At 40.0% G+C, this 19,230-nt stretch overlaps 1 protein-coding gene and 1 long non-coding RNA gene across 8 annotated transcripts in view; both read left to right on the forward strand.

Annotated features, from left to right (window-relative positions):
* The window catches only part of IFTAP (intraflagellar transport associated protein), a 62,346-nt gene that overhangs the window by 19,413 nt on the left and 23,703 nt on the right, over nucleotides 1-19,230 (forward strand). For all 7 annotated transcript variants that reach the window (XM_032805088.2, XM_032805085.2, XM_032805083.2 and 4 more), the window contains 3 exons: nucleotides 14,954-15,111; nucleotides 16,130-16,201; nucleotides 17,989-18,055. In XM_032805088.2, the coding sequence (XP_032660979.1) occupies nucleotides 14,954-15,111; nucleotides 16,130-16,201; nucleotides 17,989-18,055 (297 nt within the window). The remainder of the gene's footprint in view (nucleotides 1-14,953; nucleotides 15,112-16,129; nucleotides 16,202-17,988; nucleotides 18,056-19,230) is intronic.
* LOC142046765 (uncharacterized) lies at nucleotides 5,769-6,394 on the forward strand. The gene is made up of 2 exons (XR_012655774.1): nucleotides 5,769-6,256; nucleotides 6,296-6,394. It is a non-coding gene; the product is annotated as an uncharacterized LOC142046765 (long non-coding RNA).

Raw genomic sequence — 19,230 nt, forward strand, 5'->3', positions numbered from 1 at the left:
ATCTTGCTATGCAGCTTGCAGAAAGCCACAGCATGTACTTCTTTCACCTTGGTTCTCAACACAGCATCTGGCTCTAAATGTATAAAACCTATCTGAAGTTCTAGCTGAAATAAATGATTGTACCAGCCCAGGAAGCTGCATTTCTAAACAAAATAACTTGGGTTGCTTTTTTTCCCCCTTTCAGAATTCCCAAAGGCATCGGTTCACATTATAAACTAATTACCTGCAAAAATTACACTTAAAGCACAAAGCCTTAAGAGCTGGAACATAAGAACATAAGAACGGCCGTACCGACTCAGGCCAAAGGTCCATCTAGCCCAGTATCTGTCTACCGACAGTGACCAATGCCAGGTGCCCCAGAGGGAGTGAAGCTAACAGGCAATGATCCAGTGATCTCTCTCCTGCCATCCATCTGCGTCCTCTGATGAACAGAAGCTAGGGACACCATTCTTACCCTTTTCTGCTAATAGCCATTTATGAACTTAGGGTCCTTATGAATTTAATCCAGTTCTCCTTTTAAACGTTTGTGTTATAGTCCCAGCCTTTCAGAACCTCCTTCAGGTAAGGAGTTCCACAAGTTGACTGGCTGCTTAACTTGTGAAAGAAGAACTTCCTTTTATTTTCCTCCATGTTTTAAAACCTAGCGACTATTAATTTCATTATGGTGACCCTAGTTCTTGCATTATGTTGATTAAGGTAAATAACTCTTTCCTTATCCACTTTCCCACATCACTCAGATTTTATAACTCTATCATATCCCCCTTAGTTTCCGCTTTTCCAAGGCTGAAGAGGCCTAGCCTCTGTTAATCTTTCCTTCATATGGACCACCTACTCCCAAAACCTTATCATTTCAGTGTGCCCGTTACTGAACCTTTTCTAGTGCCAAGAATATCTTTTATTTTAGAGGGTGAGGAGGACCACATCTGTTACACGGTATTGAGATGGTGGGGTACCATGGATTTATATAGGGCATTAATACGTTCTCAGTCTTATTCTCTATCCCGTTTTTAATTGATTACCTAAACATCCTGTTTGCTTTTTGACCACTTCTTATGCGCACTGCGTTGGACCTCTTCAGAGAAACCATCCACGGTGACTCTCAAGATCTTTTTCCTGACTCGTAGTGTAGCTGAAATTAACCCCCCATTCATATTGCAATGTACTCTGGATATATTTTTCCAGAGTGCAATTACTTGAGCATTTTTTATCTTACATTTAAATTTCATTGTCCATTTTGTTGCCCAATCACTTAGTTTTGTTGAGATCTTATTTTGTATTAGCTTCTTCTCTTCACAATCTGCTTTGGTCTTAACTGTCTTGAGCAGTTTAGTATCATCTGCAAACTTTGCCACCTCACTGTTTACCCTTTTCTCCAGATCATTTATGAATAAATTGAATAGGATTGGTCCTAGGACTGACCCTTGGGGAACACCACTAGTTACCCCTCTCCATTCTGAGAATTTACCATTAATTCCTACCCTGGAATATACCCTGGAACAGTGCAAAAATGCATTTTAAACTATTGGACTCCTATTTTATTTCTTTGGTACTCAAATATCATGAAGAAGAGCTATTTGGATTTTAATGAAAATAATTTAAAAGGGCAACTGGGGTAGCTCAGGGTATATCTGATAGTGAAGCTCATAGCTTTTCACTTCCAGGTAAGCACCAGTTCAAGTCCCTTGTATGTCCAGACGTAAAAATAAAAGACTGCTGATGTTTTGCCCGTTTATTTGCATGATTAAATTTGCATGCACTATAAACATGATTATACTTTTACAACCAGTTATATACATGTGAAAATGCCTAGTTTGTGTCTGCAGTCTCAGTAATTTCACATATACATTTTTAGACCTCTAAGTACCTATTTGCATCCTCAAATATCTAGTGTGCGTATGCCCTTGTGTGTGCAAATTGAGATACTTAAGTATACACACATTTTTAACATGTGGACTGTGGACATCTTTTTAAAAACAATTTTTCTTGCAAGTGGTCCCCATCTAATGGCTCTTTGGTGGTCAAACTGCTGGGAAATTAGGAGAAAAAATCACAGAGTTACTTGGATCCCATTTGTATCTCAGGTGTCTGTGTGTTTAGATTCTTATGCGTGGTGATTCTTGTTCATGTGCATGGGGTCAAAGTGCCTTCCTGATTTGGGGTCAGGAGAAAATTTTCCCTAGAGGTTTTTTTTTTTTTATCACTCAAGCATCCCGTAAGGCCCTATCTGCCTATTATTAATACATTATTTTATCCTTATTTGCTAAGCATCAGTAGCTCCAAAAAAACACAGAAGAATGGATGGTCTCTGTCCCAGGGAACTCATGATCTAAACGGACAGGCAAGACAAAATACAACGGGAGATCCAGAGGAAGGGGCCTTTTGGCAGTACAAGTACGTCACCCAGGAGTTTCCTATTGTGTGCATGTAGGGCTCATCTCTTGGTTTTGTATTCCAAAACCTGTGTCTTGGGATTGTAGAAAGCTGAGTATTAATGGACCTTGGTACTTTCTATTTTCTATGGCTACAATAAAGACTATGATCCCAATAAAGCAAAACTAATTTTTTATAATACTGTCTATATATGAATGTGTGATGTTACTCTCTGTTGGCTGCTCTACAGGAAAGGTAGAGGATCTATTACTACTCCTAGTTAAGGAAATTCTCCTTTAGCTCAAGTGGTCCAGGTGTATTGTTTTGGAGTAGAAGGCTAGGACTGTCGGCTTGTTTCCCCAGTTTTGTGTGATTTATCTAATGGTAACTGTGTCTGTTATAAGTAGCCCATGGAGCCATGGTAACTTGGGTGGGGAAAAAAGCCGGGTGTTTAGTACAAGAAATTAAAGTTTTTTGATTTTGGGATTCCTAAGCAGAGCTAGCTTGAGTCACTATTACTGCATACATACTACCAGTGGCAGTGTGAGGGTTCAAGAAACGAAGTGTTATACCTCACTTCTACCAGATCTGATAACTATGGCAGATGGTTAAATGTCATTTAAAAAAGAGTGAACACAGCATTTTAAAGGTCAGCACTCCTATAAAAGATGACCCAGATCTTTTTAATATATCGTCTTTTAAAAAATTGACAGGACACGGCAGCACTCCATGCATAGTTGGTAGAGATTGTAATCATTTTTATTGACCCTATAGTGGGTAGACACGTGAAGGCTAAATTGCAGCTCCAGTAAGTCCTGTGGTTTTCCTGTGAATACTGTCCCAGGTATTTCCTTCATCCTTAGGATAGCATTAACAAGGGGCATGTAGTGTTTAGGGTATTGATGGACCTTCAGACAGGCAATATAGTTTAGTGGTACAGTTTTTTTCTGGTAGAAATAAACTCCTGCATTCTCCTTGAAGGGCTCTCAGAAGCTTCAGCATGGGCAGAATACAACTGCTTGCTTATATAATGGGATGTGAGTAAATCCATAAAAGGCAATGGAAAGCAGCATTCTTTTATAGATCATATTTCTTTCAACATATTCATTTATATTTTTCCCAGTTTCATCGTAACCTATTGTGCTCATGCTAGTATATGCATTTCTTTTTGATTCGTTTGCACCTTTACATTTTTCATATAAAAATGATGAAATAGAAATAAATAAAGAATATTTACTTCCAGGCTCTGGGAAGTTTCAGTGCAGAGCAAATATTAACAAGAATAGTCTGATTGCGCAATTGGACCCATTTGGATGGACTTTCATGACTTGGCGAAATCCCCTCGATGTCAGTGGAGCTCTGCATGGATACAGAGATCCGGTTGCAGGATCAAGGCCTGAGTTAGAAGCCTGGGAAAAGTGGGTTTACAATGGAACTGATGACACGGCTTTATTTAGGTTGGCAGATGAGCGATATTTTCAATACTGACCATTCAGTAGAGCTGATTTATGCCCCACATCTCTTTGATTTGAGCAAAAAATCAAATATTTTAACTGCCTTTTCCAGCTTTAAAAACATGTTTTGAAATCTACTGGTACAAAATAATAAGACAGCATCTGCTTGTTTTTCTAACTTCAGAGTGGAATGGGAAGTTCACTAGAGCATAAAGTATCTTCTTCCTCCCTTCCACAGAAACACAGAGAAAAATTAGAAATGGACTAAGCTGCAAAATTTGCATCTGGATTTTAAATCATCCTTCTGAAAATCTGGAGATGTTTTGATCCAGCACCTGGATTAGCCTGTTATGTAGACAGAGGCTATCAGTAGTTAAATTCTGATCTGAATTTGAGTTTGAGAGTGTTTGGGTACTGTGTTTAAGTTAGTGTGGCCATATAGCAAGTGTGAAAAATTGGGACAGAGGGTGGGGTGTAATAGGAGCCCATATAAAAAAAAGCCCCAAATATCAGGACTGTCCCTATAAAATTGGGACATCTGGTCACTCTAATTTAAGTTCAGTCCATTATAGTTATTATATGTTCTATAGTTCACATCTCAAATATAGGGATTTAGTTTGGATCTTGGCTTTTTGATCAGACACTTTAAGAAAACTAAGTCCTTTTTGTGTGCAGTGCTGTTGTAGCCAGGTTGGTCCCAAGGTATTAGAGAGACAAGGTGGGTGAGGTTTGTCTCTCTTCACACCAACAGAAGTTGGTCCAATAATACATATTACCGCACCCACCTTGACCTTCAATGCTGTTGTTTTGATATTTTTGCACCCAGCAGCAGGCTGGCTAGCAGAGGAAGTTGGAAACTGACTGGCCACTTTTGTGCTTCCAGGTGGCATTTAAGAGGCATTTTCTGTGCTGTTGTGATCAGGTTAATTTAATTCCCCAGTGAATGTTAAGTGGTGTAGTTAGTTCACACTCCATTTAGCAATATCTGTCTGCTTCCTTTTTTTCGTTAACCACGTTTAAAAAAAACAACAAGTTTAAATTTCAGCATAAGTGGCTATGAAGGCCCTTTACACATGTGAGTTTCACAGCATGAAGCACGGCTGAAAATAACACAAGGGACAGCAATAAATTTACTTTAATTTAAAAAATGGACCAATAGGATGACATTAACCCCAAGAGAAATTTGTAGTAGGCCTCGTATGAGTGGATTTGCCAATAAAAGCAACTAGGCAGTTCAATAAAACTAATTAAATTAATCTGTCATCCCCAGGGAACTTAAGCAGGGCATGAAATAGGGAAACAGCCTCAATTCAGAGCTTTTTATTGATGTGTTTTGCCAGATCATTGGAAAATAATTGGTGGGGAGAAAAAAAGGTTTGCAATTTTCTATTGATCGTAAATTCACTGCCCATCTCTATGTAATCTCTTTTATCATGGTGTAAAAGCAAATACCATACAGAGCCCTGAAGTTTAAAAAACAACTATGTGGATACAATGGACTGTAACAGATTTGTATTGCAATAATAATAGCTTATCTGTCCTCTGAATGATTTTCATCCATAGATCTCAAAATATTTATCAAGGGAGGTAAGTAGCATTATCTCCATTTTACAGACAGGGAAACTGAGGCCAAGAGCAGGGAAGTTATCAGCCCAAGTTTGCAAAGTGGATCAGGACAAATTTAGTGTGGCAGCTGCTAATAGCCATTGAATGACACTGCCTCTCAAAAGTGCATGTCAGCAATTGTTTCTTGCTGTTGTGTGGGATTTCTACGTATTATAATCAAACAATTTTTAAAAAAAGTTATTATTTTGTTTTAAATTGTAAAAGATAAAACATCGCTAGTTTGGTTGCATAATTGATTTTTTTCTGTTTCCAGAAAGAAAGATTTAAAGGAGATTAAGTCATTTCTGGTTTGGATATTTTGCTATAAATCTCTTTCTACTGTTTTATACATTGCATGGTTGTGTAGTATGCTTATTTATGAAACCGTAATATACAGTATGTAACAATAGTTTGGTTTGCCAGAGCACTCTTCCACCAATGATACCAAAATGCTTTGTACATATCAGTTAGCTAAGCCTCACAGCACCCAGGTGAGGTAGGGAAATACTATATTCCCTTTTACACATGGGCAAATAGAGGCACAAGGTAAAGAAAATTTCCCAAAGTCATATAGTGGATCTGTGGGAAAGCCAGGAGCATAATCCAAGAGGTCTACATCCCAGTCTTGTGCAGTAGACAGTAGACACACTGGCGAGGGTTTCCCAAAATGTATCAGTGTCTCTAATTAGGCACCTCAAAATTGATGAACTCCAAATCACTATCTGCTTTTTAAAATCTTGTCTGTTTCTTCTTTTTATCCTGTTCCCTGTTTGTCTCAGATGTTCTATGATAGTAATTGGTATGGGAGAAAGAAATTGTATGAAACTGTTAGTGTCAGGGGATTGGACCATTTAAATTGCATCCAGTTTCGACAGTACATGCAATGCTTAATAAAACCAGCTGAGATATCTACCAGTTTATTGAATTCCACCTTTATGAGATCTGCATACAACTTTTCAAGTCTGTTGCGGTCCTTATTTGAATATTGTTAGTGTATCACTCAACCATTCTACTGTCTCTCTCTCCTTGGCAGTTCCCAGTGTATATACATATTTAGCAGCTAGGAGTTGTGGTGGGGAAGCAAGAAAGGATTCTGACTTCCCGAGTAGAGCTTAAAAGCTTGTGGTAGGCTTTATTATAAAACAGAAAAGTTAATGTAATGAATACCTTTAAGAACCAAACACAAATACACCAGGCTTCTCTCAGTCAAGGTGAAAGTAAAGGTCTAAACTGTGGCTCTATCAGTCAAGTTCAAGAGAAAAAGTGGAAATTACCCCTAGGTGTCCTTCATCCTCTTCTGAGAGCCTTCTTCTTGATGCTACCTGACAGATTTGTGTCCAGTTTTCCCTAAAGAATGCCCCTCTTGTGTGTTTTTTTGGAAGGAATTAATTATTTCCGCAATCTGGCACACCTGTGGTCAGGTCAAGCAACAGTAAGATCACTCTGTGGACAGAAGGAGCAGGCCAGTTTTTCCCAACTAATTTCTGGAGAGAGTCTGTATCCCAACCACATGTGCATATAAACTCTCAAGTCAAATGCAAATTGTACAATATATACCTCTTAAGAAGTTGCTCCTGGATTTTTTCACATAGTCACTCACCATATAGCCAGAGTTACGTATATGATCTACTGTTTTTACCCTGTCTGGGCCAGATCCTCAGCTGATGTAAATTGATGTAGCTCCTTTAATAGAGGAGCTTCACCGATATACATCAGCTGAGGTTCTGACCTTATGTTTTTGTCTTGGATGTTTTGGACCTTTACAGAATTATTTTTGGCCATTGTTTGTTTCTGTGCTGGAAAAGGTAGGATCTTGCCCATTCAGGAAGCTGAAATGGTCAGGTGAACATGTGCCTTGTGATTCAACTGAGTGGGTGCATATTCAAATATGGAAAGTTTTTAGCAACATCACTGTTGAACCGTGGAAGAAAAATATATTTTTTTAAAAAATGGTCAGATGGGCAAAAAAGTGGTACAAACAGGAAATGTTTCCTCTACAAAGTCCAAACATTGTCAACATGTAAAGCAAAGCATAGACAAGGAATTATTTTTTAAATATTATATTTAGGTTACATAAGGAAAAAGGAGAAACATTGATACAGTAAGAGAATAGTTAGGCTTCTGCAAATTTACAGCTGCATTTGTTACAGGGAAGTAGTGTGGTACACCAAAATAAGGTAGATATGTCAGTAGTAGTTGAATTGTTGGATTGTACCTGCCAGCAGCAATCAGTTTGTTATTGCAGGATGATAGACAAACAAGACAAAGAACCCCAAAAGGAAAGGACTAAACATAAAGCACTTGGACATAACAGTCAAAATCTAATACTTAGGATTTGATTCTTTATTCACAACATTGTAATCAGAAGTAATTCCAACACAATCAATTGGCCAGATTCATGGATCACTGATTTACACCAGCTAAGGGTCTGAGACAGTAGAGTTACTCCAGAGTAAAACTGGCATAAGTGAAAGGAGAATCAGACCCTTATTGGTTGTAGTAGAACTTGTAATGAAAATCTATAGCTAAGCAATCTTTGCAGTTTACCTACGTCTGGTCTGGGTAAGACCAAAGGAGTATGAGGGAGAGATCTAGAAGGGCCTGATTCTCCTCTGACTTACACCAGTATAAATTGGGAATAACTCCATTGAAGTGAGCAGAGGTACGCTGGCTTAAAACAGGTATCAGTGAGAGAAGAATCAGCCCCATAAATGTCCTCGTTATGGAAAGAGGAGATATAATATGATACAGAGGGGAATAGTCAGGAAAGATCCCAGGAAAGATTCCCTACAGTATTATATTGATTGTTGGCTCTAGCCTTGTCTTAAAATATTTCAAGCTATAGGGCTTTTGTCATTCTTCTTTGGCTACTGTTTAATTGAATAGATTTTACTGTCGGGAAATGATCAGATAATCCTGATACCACTCTTCTCTGACTTTGTGATAATTGATTTCACTATTTTTTGAAATAGATGGGTGACCAGTGGGCATCTCTAAGAAAAGCCAGTCCAAATGGGATGACAAGAACTATTTTAAACAATATAAAGGTTGGATAGATGGACAGAGAGAACACATCAAGTTGGATAGTTGAATAGCTTCTCTATGTGTTTATAAAGCCTGGCACCTACTTCTCAGAGACACCTGATTATAATTTATGTACCTCACAGACTCATAGACTTTAAGGCTAGAAGGGATCATCATGATAATCTAGTCAGACTCTTGACCATTGCAGGCCACAGAACCTCACCCACCCACATGCCTGTATTAGACCCATAACATCTGGCTGAGTTACTCAAGTCCCCAAATCTTGATTTAAAGACTTCAAATTATAGAGACTCCACCTTTTACTCTGGGTTAGACTGGCAGGTGACCCGTGCCTCACTCTGCAGAGAAAGACAAAATCCCCCAGGGTCTCTGCCAATCTGACCTGGGGGAAATTCCGCCCCAACCCCAAATACAGCCATATGTAGGCAAGACCCAACAGCCAGACACCTGGGAAAGAATTCTCTGTAGTAGCTCAGAGCCCTCCTCAACTAGTGTCCTGTCTCCGGCTGTTGGAGATATTTGCTAGTAGCAGTTGTAGATGGGCCATATGCTATTGTAGGGAACCTCATCATACCTTCCCCCCTGTAGACTTTATCAAGACTTCCTTAGAGGTTCATATTTCTCACTCACCCATACCTGTTTGTTTCTTCATTGCTTTAAGATATTGGCAGTGGAAATTATAAAAAGTAAAACCGTTTGGAAGACTTTCTGCAAGTCAAATAAATGAATCCCTCTGTTATTTTAGGCGTCCTGCTCTGCTACTTTTTATTGTGTTTGCGTCCTTTATTTTGGGCCTTTATGACATGTTATAAAGGCCAGTGTGGTATATTTGGGTCTTGGCAGGTAGAGAAATATGGCTGTGAATAATGAGTCAATTATTGCTTAGCCAGGGGGAAGACAGACTGATCCTCCCACTGGCTGGAATGTGGTCCCTCTTTCTTCCTCCGTGTCCTTCACAAGGAAGGACAAGCAAATGGTTAGCTTTCAGACCACTGAGAAAGGAATTTAGCCAAAACATTTGTCTACAAATTGGAGTTTCTTCAGGTTTACACCAGTTTATGATGGAGTGTTCTTAAATTACTTATTTATAATCTCTACTGCAACCGCTTCAGGGGAGGCCAGTTACTGAGATCCACTTGGTAAGGAAGCTATGGATTGCTTTAGCTACAAATCAAGAGTAAATCTCACTAGCCCAGAGGGACTGTGCCCCAGGCTACCACTGTAATGTTAAAATCAATCCCCAATTTATATGATGTAGCCTCATTACAGACACGATAGCATAGCTTGTATTCCGCTGCAGCATGCATTTTTAACTGCCCTGGGTTGCTTGGATTTTTTTCTTCCCTGTGACTTTTGCTTCCTTTCCAGTCGTGAATCTCATTGCTTCTGTGAACATTTCATCAAATGAAATGCTCAGTATTATATAACCCAACAGCTCTGGAAGGGTCTTGGCAGCAAAAACGTTTCTGACAGTACTTCACGTCTGACCCAAGTGCCTCACCTTTGACTTGGGGATAGGGAGAGTTCTATAGGTTGGTTTTTTTGGGTTGGGAATACTACCTGTGGAGATGAAAGGCCTGTGTCTGTTGAAATGACACTTGATTGCTTATTTGTTCATTTGATCTGAATAGCTTTTCCTTTTGAAATCAAGGAAATAACTGGGCCCCCAGAAAATATATAATCGACACAGTATAATGAGCTTGTGTGTGTGTTTTGTGGCTGTGTTGAATCGGAACTGCTCTTCTATGTATCATAGGCCCTATAAGGCTAATGAAGACATTCCATTAGCTGAGGTTTTGGAGCTGAAGAATGAGTTCTATCTTCATTGCTGCCATGAAGTTCTGAATGGCTATGCTCTATAGCAGGGATCAGCAACCTTTGGCCCGTGGCCTGTCAGGAAAATCTGCTGGTGGGCCAGGGCGGTTTATTTACCTGCAGTGTCCACAGGTTGGGCCGATCGCAGTTCCCACTGGCCGTGGTTCGCTTTTCCAGTCCAATGGGGGCTGCAGGAAATGGTGCGGGCCAAGGGATGTGCTGACTGCTGCTTCCTGCAGCCCCCATTGGCCTGGAACGGCAACCGCGGCAATTGGGTGCTGCGATCGGCCGGACCTGCGGACGCTGCAGGTAAACAAACCATCCTGGCCCACCAGTGGATTTCCCTGTTGGGCTGCATGCCAGAGGTTGCCGATTCCTGCTCTACAGTATAGTAATAATACCTTTTATTACTCATATAGTGCTTTTAATCAGCACATCTTAAAGTGCTTTACAAATAGAGATCAGTATTATTATCCCCATTTTACAGATGGGGAAACAGAGGCACAGAATGATGAAGTGACTTGCCCAGGGTCATCTAAGAGGCCAGTGACAGAGCCAAGGAATAGAATCCAGGTCTTCTGAGTTACAGCACAGTGCTCTATGCACTAGGCCACTGTGCAGTTTTGTATGATGATACGGATTTGTACCAGGAGGATCATAGAATGTCAGCTTTACATAGCATGGCCTTGATTCTTCTTCCATTGAAGTCAATGAGATTCTTCTTCATTGACTTCACCGAGAATTGGATTGTACCCCTACTTTTCCAGTGTTACATTTGTTGCATTTCTGAAACAAGATACCAGTTGCCTGGTGGCCTGGTACAGGCGATCAGCTGGAAGTTTGCCTGGTATCAAAATAAATTGAGATACCATTCCTGCAGAGTAATGAAACGTTAAAAAAAACCTTTGGAAAAACTTTTGTTTCATGTGTATTAAAATTGTGACTTAAAAAATGCCAAAAGAAAGCTCTCTTTCAGGTGGTGGAGCCTTGTTGTTCCATGAAACACTGTTAGATTTTGTAAAACATATGTCTGACACTTATTGCAAAGCAAGAAATATAAGGGGTGGGATGAAAGAGTGGCACAAAGTTCTGATGAAAAATAGAAACGAAAATGAGATGAGACAGACATTTATGTATCAAATCTGTGTTGCCAAATGCATAGACATAGGAAGCATCTGGCTAACAAAGTAATCAGAGCTTCAGGCCAAACTCTATTCAGGGGCTCACAAACATCCTTTTGTGACTTGATAGCTCTGAAAACAACCTTTTCTCTTTCAGTCCTTAAGGCAGGCTGCTTAACTTTTGATCTTTTTTTTTTTAAAAAAATTCAAGCTTTTCCAGTGACTCAGTTTGCGGTTTCTGTTATTTTGGGGGAAAAGAAGGATGCCTTCAGATAGAAACCAACCATCTCATCTGTAGGGTATTTAGGAGAGGTCTTCTAGTTAGGGCTGGCTCCAGGCACCAGCCGAGCAAGCAGTTGCTTGAGGTGGCCAACTATAAGGGGCAGCACGTCCAGGTCTTTGGCGGCAGCTCGGCGGCGGGTCCCTCACTCCGCCTCGGGATGAAGGACCAGCCACTGAATTGCCGCCAAAGACTGAAGCAGCAGCAGTAGAGCTGCAGATCGCGATCACAGCTTTTTTTGTTTTTTCTTATTGCTGCCTAGAGCTGCCCTTGTGTCATTTTCATTTTGTCTTCTTTTAAAGAAGAACCTTGTGGAGTTATAAAAAAGCAGTGCAAAGTCCAGTGTTCAAGTGGGATATCTAGGAGGTAGGAAAGGCTCAGAGAATCTTGAGCCATATATTATTTTACTCTGACCTGTAAAGTGCATCTTACTTCGTTAATTCCTAGTAATATAGGCCTACTACTGCAGCCTTTACTTATGTGAGTGAGGACTGCAGGGCTGTGGCCATAGTATTGCCATGATTTGTATACAATAATGACTGTAGCACAGAGGTGACCCTGGGGATTAATAATTAACTGGGAGAGTTGATTTCTGAGTATACTAATCCTGAGACTGTCATTAAATTCTTGGAAAATGCTCCATCCACATTGTACATTGAGTGGTGTTATAATGCATGAGTGACTTTAAATGCATGAGACATGTAATCATGCTTGAGAAATGCATTGCAGATTGCGTCTTGTTGTTATTAGAAAATGTAATTTTGAAATTAAAAATAAGGCAGATAGACTTGTGCATTTATTATGCATTATGAGCATAGGTGTGCTCTTGGCATGAAGTGAGACATCCATTTGTGCCTGTTGTTCTAAAGCTATTTAATAATTTACAATGTAATTTTTTTTTATAGAAAAAAGCAAAAAAGCACACTTTACTATTTTCCTCTTGGCGTCCAACAAAGTATTTTTTTATAGTGCTGCAGGGAGAAAACCATCCTATTGTTCAATGCTCGGTCAGTAATAAATAAGCCAGTTATTAAACATATCCTGATTGGTCAGGAATGCCTAGACTGAGCTTACATTGCTGAAATCTGGTTAGGTGACACTTCTATCTAAGCCCTATCTCAACAGGTGCACCACAGATACTGGTATTTTCAGAAGCATTCACAGTTGTCCTAACTCTGCTTCTATTGAAGTTGGGGAGATTTTCAAAGACACAAAGGGTTGTTAGGTGTCACTCATCTACTAATGAAAGTTATTTGTGTCTTTGAAAATCTTCCCCATTAGGGTAGAACTTCAGTGGGTTCAGAGGGAGGCCAGTACTGAGTACTTTTGAAAATTCAACCTAGACATCGGAGTAGCCATACTATTCTAATCTAACCTTCAGTGCCAGAGAAGTCCTCCAAGAGAACCAACCTTGTTTGAATGCATCCACTTAATCTTTGCACTCAGGAACAAGACCAAATACTGGCATCCTACTGACAGTTGTCTAACAAACAGCAAGTGTTTCCTAGTGTAATTGCCCTCATCCAGTGGGTTTTCAGGAATGCTTTGGAAAACCAAACCAGGAACATGACAGTGCAGAGGGTGATCTGTACTCTGCCCTGTAAGCTATCTTGGAGGGATCCCAATAAGCACTCATGCATGTCTCAAATGAGAGAATTCTTTACTAGGGCTGCCAAGAAGAGAAGGATGCAGATAAACTAGTACAACAGGTTAGTTACATACAGACAGAGATGAATATAGTAATTCCCAATTTAGCCTTTAGATGGGTGTCCAGGGTAGAATGCTAACCTTGTCCCCTGGGGTTCACATAATACCTGTGGTGTCTCTTCTAGTCTGTTCTTTTATGAGAGGGCTTGTAGATTGCTGTGGCCAGATCTCAGTCCCTGAGATATGTCACTGGGGCCCCTCCACATTGTACCCCAGTTATCCAGTTATAGCATTTGCCTCCTGCCTCCTTCCTGCCAGCTGCTGCAGTGTGGGTGACAGTAGGCTACAAGCCCACCCCAGAATCTCTTGTCTGTATGTCCTAGGACCTAGACAAGCAGAGCTAGCAGAAACATTGTCCATAAAGGTGCTTGAGTTCCCCAATCCTGTTGTCTTGGGAGACTTCAAACACCCACAGGAGCAATGACACTGACGAAGAAACCTCAGTGCCGTATTTCTTCTTTAGCCACCATGGGATTCTTCCAGACACATACATAAGGGTAGAAGCTTGACCTGGCCTTCACACCAGAGGAGGAGATAGGAGATACAAGAATTACTCCTATCTTGTATGGCAAGAAGATTCTCCCACAGTATAGGAATATGAAGGAGGAGAGGAAAGTTACTTAGTACAGTGGTTCTCAAACTAGGACTGCTGCTTGTTCAGGGAAAGCCTCTGATGGGCTGGATCGGTTTGTTTACCTGCCGCATCCGCAAGTTTGGCTGATCGTGGCTCCCACTGGCCGCGGTTTGCCGCTCCAGGCCAATGCAGCCCTAGTTTGAGAACCACAGACTTAGTATATTGCGTGGGAGATAGCTTTCTGTGTGCAGGGAGCAGCATGAGAAATGGCCAATGGAATTTTGTGAATACAGCTTCCACAGTTGTGCATGCAAATGTGTTATATTATTGAAAGTAGACATATAGTTGCTGGACTGTGTTCTGGTGTTGAGGAGCAAGAGTCACATTCTGGTCGGAGATATATTGATGTAAATCTGACGTAACTCTGTTAAATGCAGTTACTCCAGATTTCACTGGTATCACAGAAGATTCTGGTTCTGTCTGCACTGGTGTTTACTTGTCAAATGAGGGCACGTGCCCAAGTGCGTGCCATTTTGCACAGCATATACATGGTGGCCAACCCATGAATAAGTATCCCATAGTGTTTAAATGAAGAACAGAGTAGCAACCTTCATTAGGAACTGGGCTTTTGTCTTTCTGTTTTTCATTCATTGTGTTATTTTATCTAGTTTTCTGTACAACATATGAGACTGCATGACAGCAGCGAGTACTTGAAGAACAAGGGCAAAAGGGACTTACTGTGTTTTACATATACAAAATGTTTATTCAATTTTATGAAAAAGACCATGCAATACATGTCACAAAACACATGCATGTATCTTAAGCTCCAAGTATGAATGGAAAACGACATTGAATAGACAAAAGAAGCAGTTATAGTAATAACGCTTGTTCCAACAAGATACAATGTGCATTTGTTATGCATCTTTCTTTTTTCTTGGAGGGTGTATTGTGTTTTCTAATGCACTATGATTTCTCCCTGCAGAAGAGGTGAAAATGAAAAGCCGAGTATCTGAAATGGATTCCATAGAAAACACATTTTCAATGCTTGAGTTGTCAAACAGAAATAAACAGAATGTCTCTCCTATAAGAAACAAAGAGCCATCAGTGTCTCTCTCATCACAGACTGTGGATGAAGACCAGGTAACGAGACTGGCATCAGTCCACAGAGGCAAACATTAAATTAAAGAGAAGACAGGCAAAAATATTCATGCATGGAGAGGAAGATGCTCTCTTCTGGCTCTAAATGCCCTGAGAGAGTGAAGTAGAGGAGATGCTCTGGCTGAGTGGTAGTGACTGAAGGGAACATCTGATCTGAAGCAGATTCTGTAGAATCCTATATAAGGTGTGGGAGGGAGGGAACACGAGGCACTTGAGGGGAACACGCCAGCCATTTGCTCTACCTGTAGAGCAGCTGTAATATACGGGGTGGTCAGGCTTCTGCAGGGATCATAGTCCTGTGTGAATGAAACTCAGATAGGAGTTTTAAAAGAATCACAGCCTTTCAGACCCTTGTATAATACTACTGATAACAGAAACTTTGTGCTGTTTCTCTCATCAAGAATATGGTTCCATCTTTGGATAAACTGCCTTTCGGTCTCTTGTCTTAGCCACTTGGGAACTGGCTTTGTGCCTTGTAAAGCACGATGAAACCTCCACTATCTCTTAGTTAATAGAATAGCCTAATGTTTATCGTTGTTGCTATGGAACAAAAGTTTCAGGCACGATTGCACGTTTTTATCACAGTAGTAGTTTAAGAAACAAATCCAGTAATAACTGGATGCACTGGGAACATTGCTCCAGTAATAGCAAAAAGCATTCATAATGCAGTGAATTGGCTGCTGTAACCTTTACACCTGCCTTTCGGAATAGAATGGAGAGAACAACTGCCATTGAAAATATTGCTTCTGTTCTAAACACTGGTGTTGTGCTTATTTTGATTGCTCATTGTGTTTCTCCATTGGACCTAGTTTGGATATATTTATGATGATATTCCCTAACCTCTGTTCAGAAACCATTTCGTTCACTCTTTTTTTTTTTTTATTCCAAATACATTTTAAAGGACCCAAACATGCAGCCCTTTTGCAAATGTAAATCAGTGGGAGCTTTGAATGTGATCTGTATTCTTGCTTCATTTTAATGCATGTAAATATGTCTGCAGATAATGATGGGTGAAAGCTGGAAAGTTGGCTGCTCTAACCAAGGTGACCTTAGTCTGGCAAGAAGAGTGAAGGTAAGATTTGCTTCAGTGCTTTTCAGGGTAGGAATTATAAGCAGAACACATCTAATCTCTGTCTCATGCACTGATTTACAAATTATTTTACTTGGGGTGGGGAAAGTGTCTGGAAATACAGTGTTTGCTTCCACGATCATTCTGAGGGAAGGAAGAACTCTAGCAGCACCATCTAACCAGTTTTTTTCTGTTAACAAGTTTGTACCTTTAATATGATATAAAAGTGTCCGCTTTGTAAGGGCTTAAATTGCAAGGGGCTGGTTGGAGGGATTGGTCTTGAACTGGATGAGATGATTAAACCTTTTGCATCTCTAATTTCTCTGTGGTTCTGTGCTGTAAACTCAGTGCAATATGGGGCAACTCTCCAACTCAGCAAAGGAGAATAGTACAGCTGTGCTCCGGTGTTTGCTCTGGTTACCAGTTCACTTCCAGGTATAGTTCAAGATGCTCATTTTGACCTACAAATCCCATTCGGGATTGTGTCTCCTCCCTTCTTTTAACCTAAGACCTGAGGTCAGTTGAGATGCTCTACCTGACAATCCCTGAATATGTTTGTCTGCGAGTTGGGGGAAAGGCATTCCCAATGTATGGTTTCGACTGTGAAAGTTACTCCCCACTTTGCTCCTACTGAGCTCAGATTCATTGACATTCATCCCATGTTGCCAGGGCAATCCATTTTTCCAGGCTTTTTTTAAAGAGGCTTGGTTGAGTGGAATGGGTGGGGAAGGTCTCAGTTTTTTAGCATGAGGTTGAGTCATTTTGAGATTTTTTTGTAATGTGTGTGTAGAGACTAGACTGTTCATATGTTCAGAGTTGCAGATAGGCACATTGTTTATTAGCATAGTTTTCTACATCTCTCCTCTAAGAAAAGCAAGTTCGAAGCCCAAGGAGGAAAAGTTTCCTGTCATTTCTCTTGTATATGCTATGTATTTAATCAATGAACTCATTTTATCATTTATAGGCACTTAGGAGGGAATTCTATTTTGAATTGTTAAGAAGGTCTCATATGGGACAGAGGACTTTTTCTGGCCCTCTACACCCATCAGCACAGAGGATGAACTTAATGAGTGAAATTTTGTCAGGCCTTATGTAGGCAACGCTTGTGGGGAGAATCTTTGTGCCCCCTCCCACTATGCACCTGTGGAGATTTTAATGATAAAGCAATATTCTTACAAAACACTTTAAATACGCCTAAGACATTTTTAAACTACCATTGTTAAGGCTAAAAAAAATAACAAAAAACCTCCTGATTTAAGTCTGAAAAAAATTCAAGTAAGTTGTTTCTTTGCTTTTTTCACTTAAACCACTTGAAAAATGAAACTATAATGGTCAGTTTCTCTTTTGTTTAGAGTCAGTTTCACTTTCTGGGTCTCAGGCAGTGGATTCCCAAGACTGCAGAGTAACATTTGTCTCTTATTCCATTTACAAAGAAAAATGTTTTTACATTATTGTAAGTTATGAAAACACTGCTATTCAAATTAGGCATAGTAGAATTTATGAAATCTATTTTTCTCCTCCCCAAAACCTAAAGTTGATACAAAACTATTTGTCAGTGTTTCTTTAACTACTTTTAAAAATACAGGAAGTATACCAAACATTTCTTTCTTTCAAATAACAATAGTAATAATTTTAATAAACTTTCAAACTCCTGTAAAAGCTACAAAGGGAATGGAGAAACTGATATTAACAGTCATAATTTTTGCTTTGCTCCAAGTTGTAGTTAGAACAATGGAAAGAATAGACTTAATTTTATTTGTTCAATCTTTTGGTTTTGGGTCTTGTCACAGGTGGACAATTACTTGGAGTTGGAAGATTTTGACACAGATGATGAATTCGGTCAAGGGACATATAGTGGTATGTTTCTTTTCTTTCACTCTTGTGCTTGCTCTCTGTCTCTAACTCCAAATGTATGAATTTTCCTTCCTCTTTAGATTCTGAATCAGGCTGTGGTTAGGAAAAAATAACTCATGCCTTCACTCTGGAAGAGAATATTGAAATAATTTCTTTATTCAAGGTTGTGAGCAGTTCAGTACAAGTAACAGCCTCAGATTTATTATTCTGGCTCCTGGTGAATGGTATTTTTTGATAACTGTTCCTGAATTTTTGTCCACATTTTTATTTTAATCATTCTAATTCTTGCAAAATTTCTCAACAAGGCTACCAAGAGATGCAGAATCCTGAAGTTCTGTCTGTTTTTACTGTAGAAAAACAATTTCACTCAAATTGGACCCATGTTCACTATAAATATTTCATCATAGTGTTAACATTTCACAAAGATGGACCCATTTTGAATTTCTAGAGACATGTCCCACAAACTTTCAAATATTTCATTGCAGATATTTCATACACCTATAGTAATTTTAACCTCCTCCCTTCAAAAAAACATCCTACAGCTGAAATTCTGCCAGAGTATATCCTTGATACTTGTGTGTCCCCTACCACCCACCATTACCACTGTGCTTCAGAGCACCTTACACAGTCTTTAACAGATTTATCCTCACAACACACCTGTGAAATAGGAAAGTGCAGATAGACCACACAGCAATTAAACACTTGTGGCTGGCCCAGGCCAGCTGACTCAGACTCATGTGGCTGTAAAATTGCTGTGTATAGACATTAAGGTTTGGGCTGGAACCTGATTTCTGGGGCCACAAGAGGGAGGAGGGTCACAAAGCCCAGGCTCCATCCCAAGCCCAAACATCAAAAATTGTTTAGCCCTGCAGCCTGAGCCCTGTGAGCCTGAGTCAACTGACCCCAAGCCAGCTGTGTCTGTCCAACGGCTCTTTTATTCCAGCGTGGGGGTACCTTAAGTGTCTTGCCTAAGATCACGCAAAGAATCTGTGGCAGAGTGTGGAATTGAATGAAGGGCTCTGAGCCCACAGTGAGTGCTCTAACTGCTTGACTACCCTTCACTTCTCTGTGGGTACAGAGCTTCCATTGAAGCCAGAGAGCCTGCAGGAGAATATTCAAAGTCTGGCTTTAATTCTCAGAAGAAAGCAAATAGAGAGTTAATGTTTTGTTCTTCACCC

Source organism: Chelonoidis abingdonii, chromosome 4 (assembly GCF_003597395.2).
Source record: "Chelonoidis abingdonii isolate Lonesome George chromosome 4, CheloAbing_2.0, whole genome shotgun sequence".
NCBI classification, from domain to species: Eukaryota; Metazoa; Chordata; order Testudines; family Testudinidae; genus Chelonoidis; species Chelonoidis abingdonii.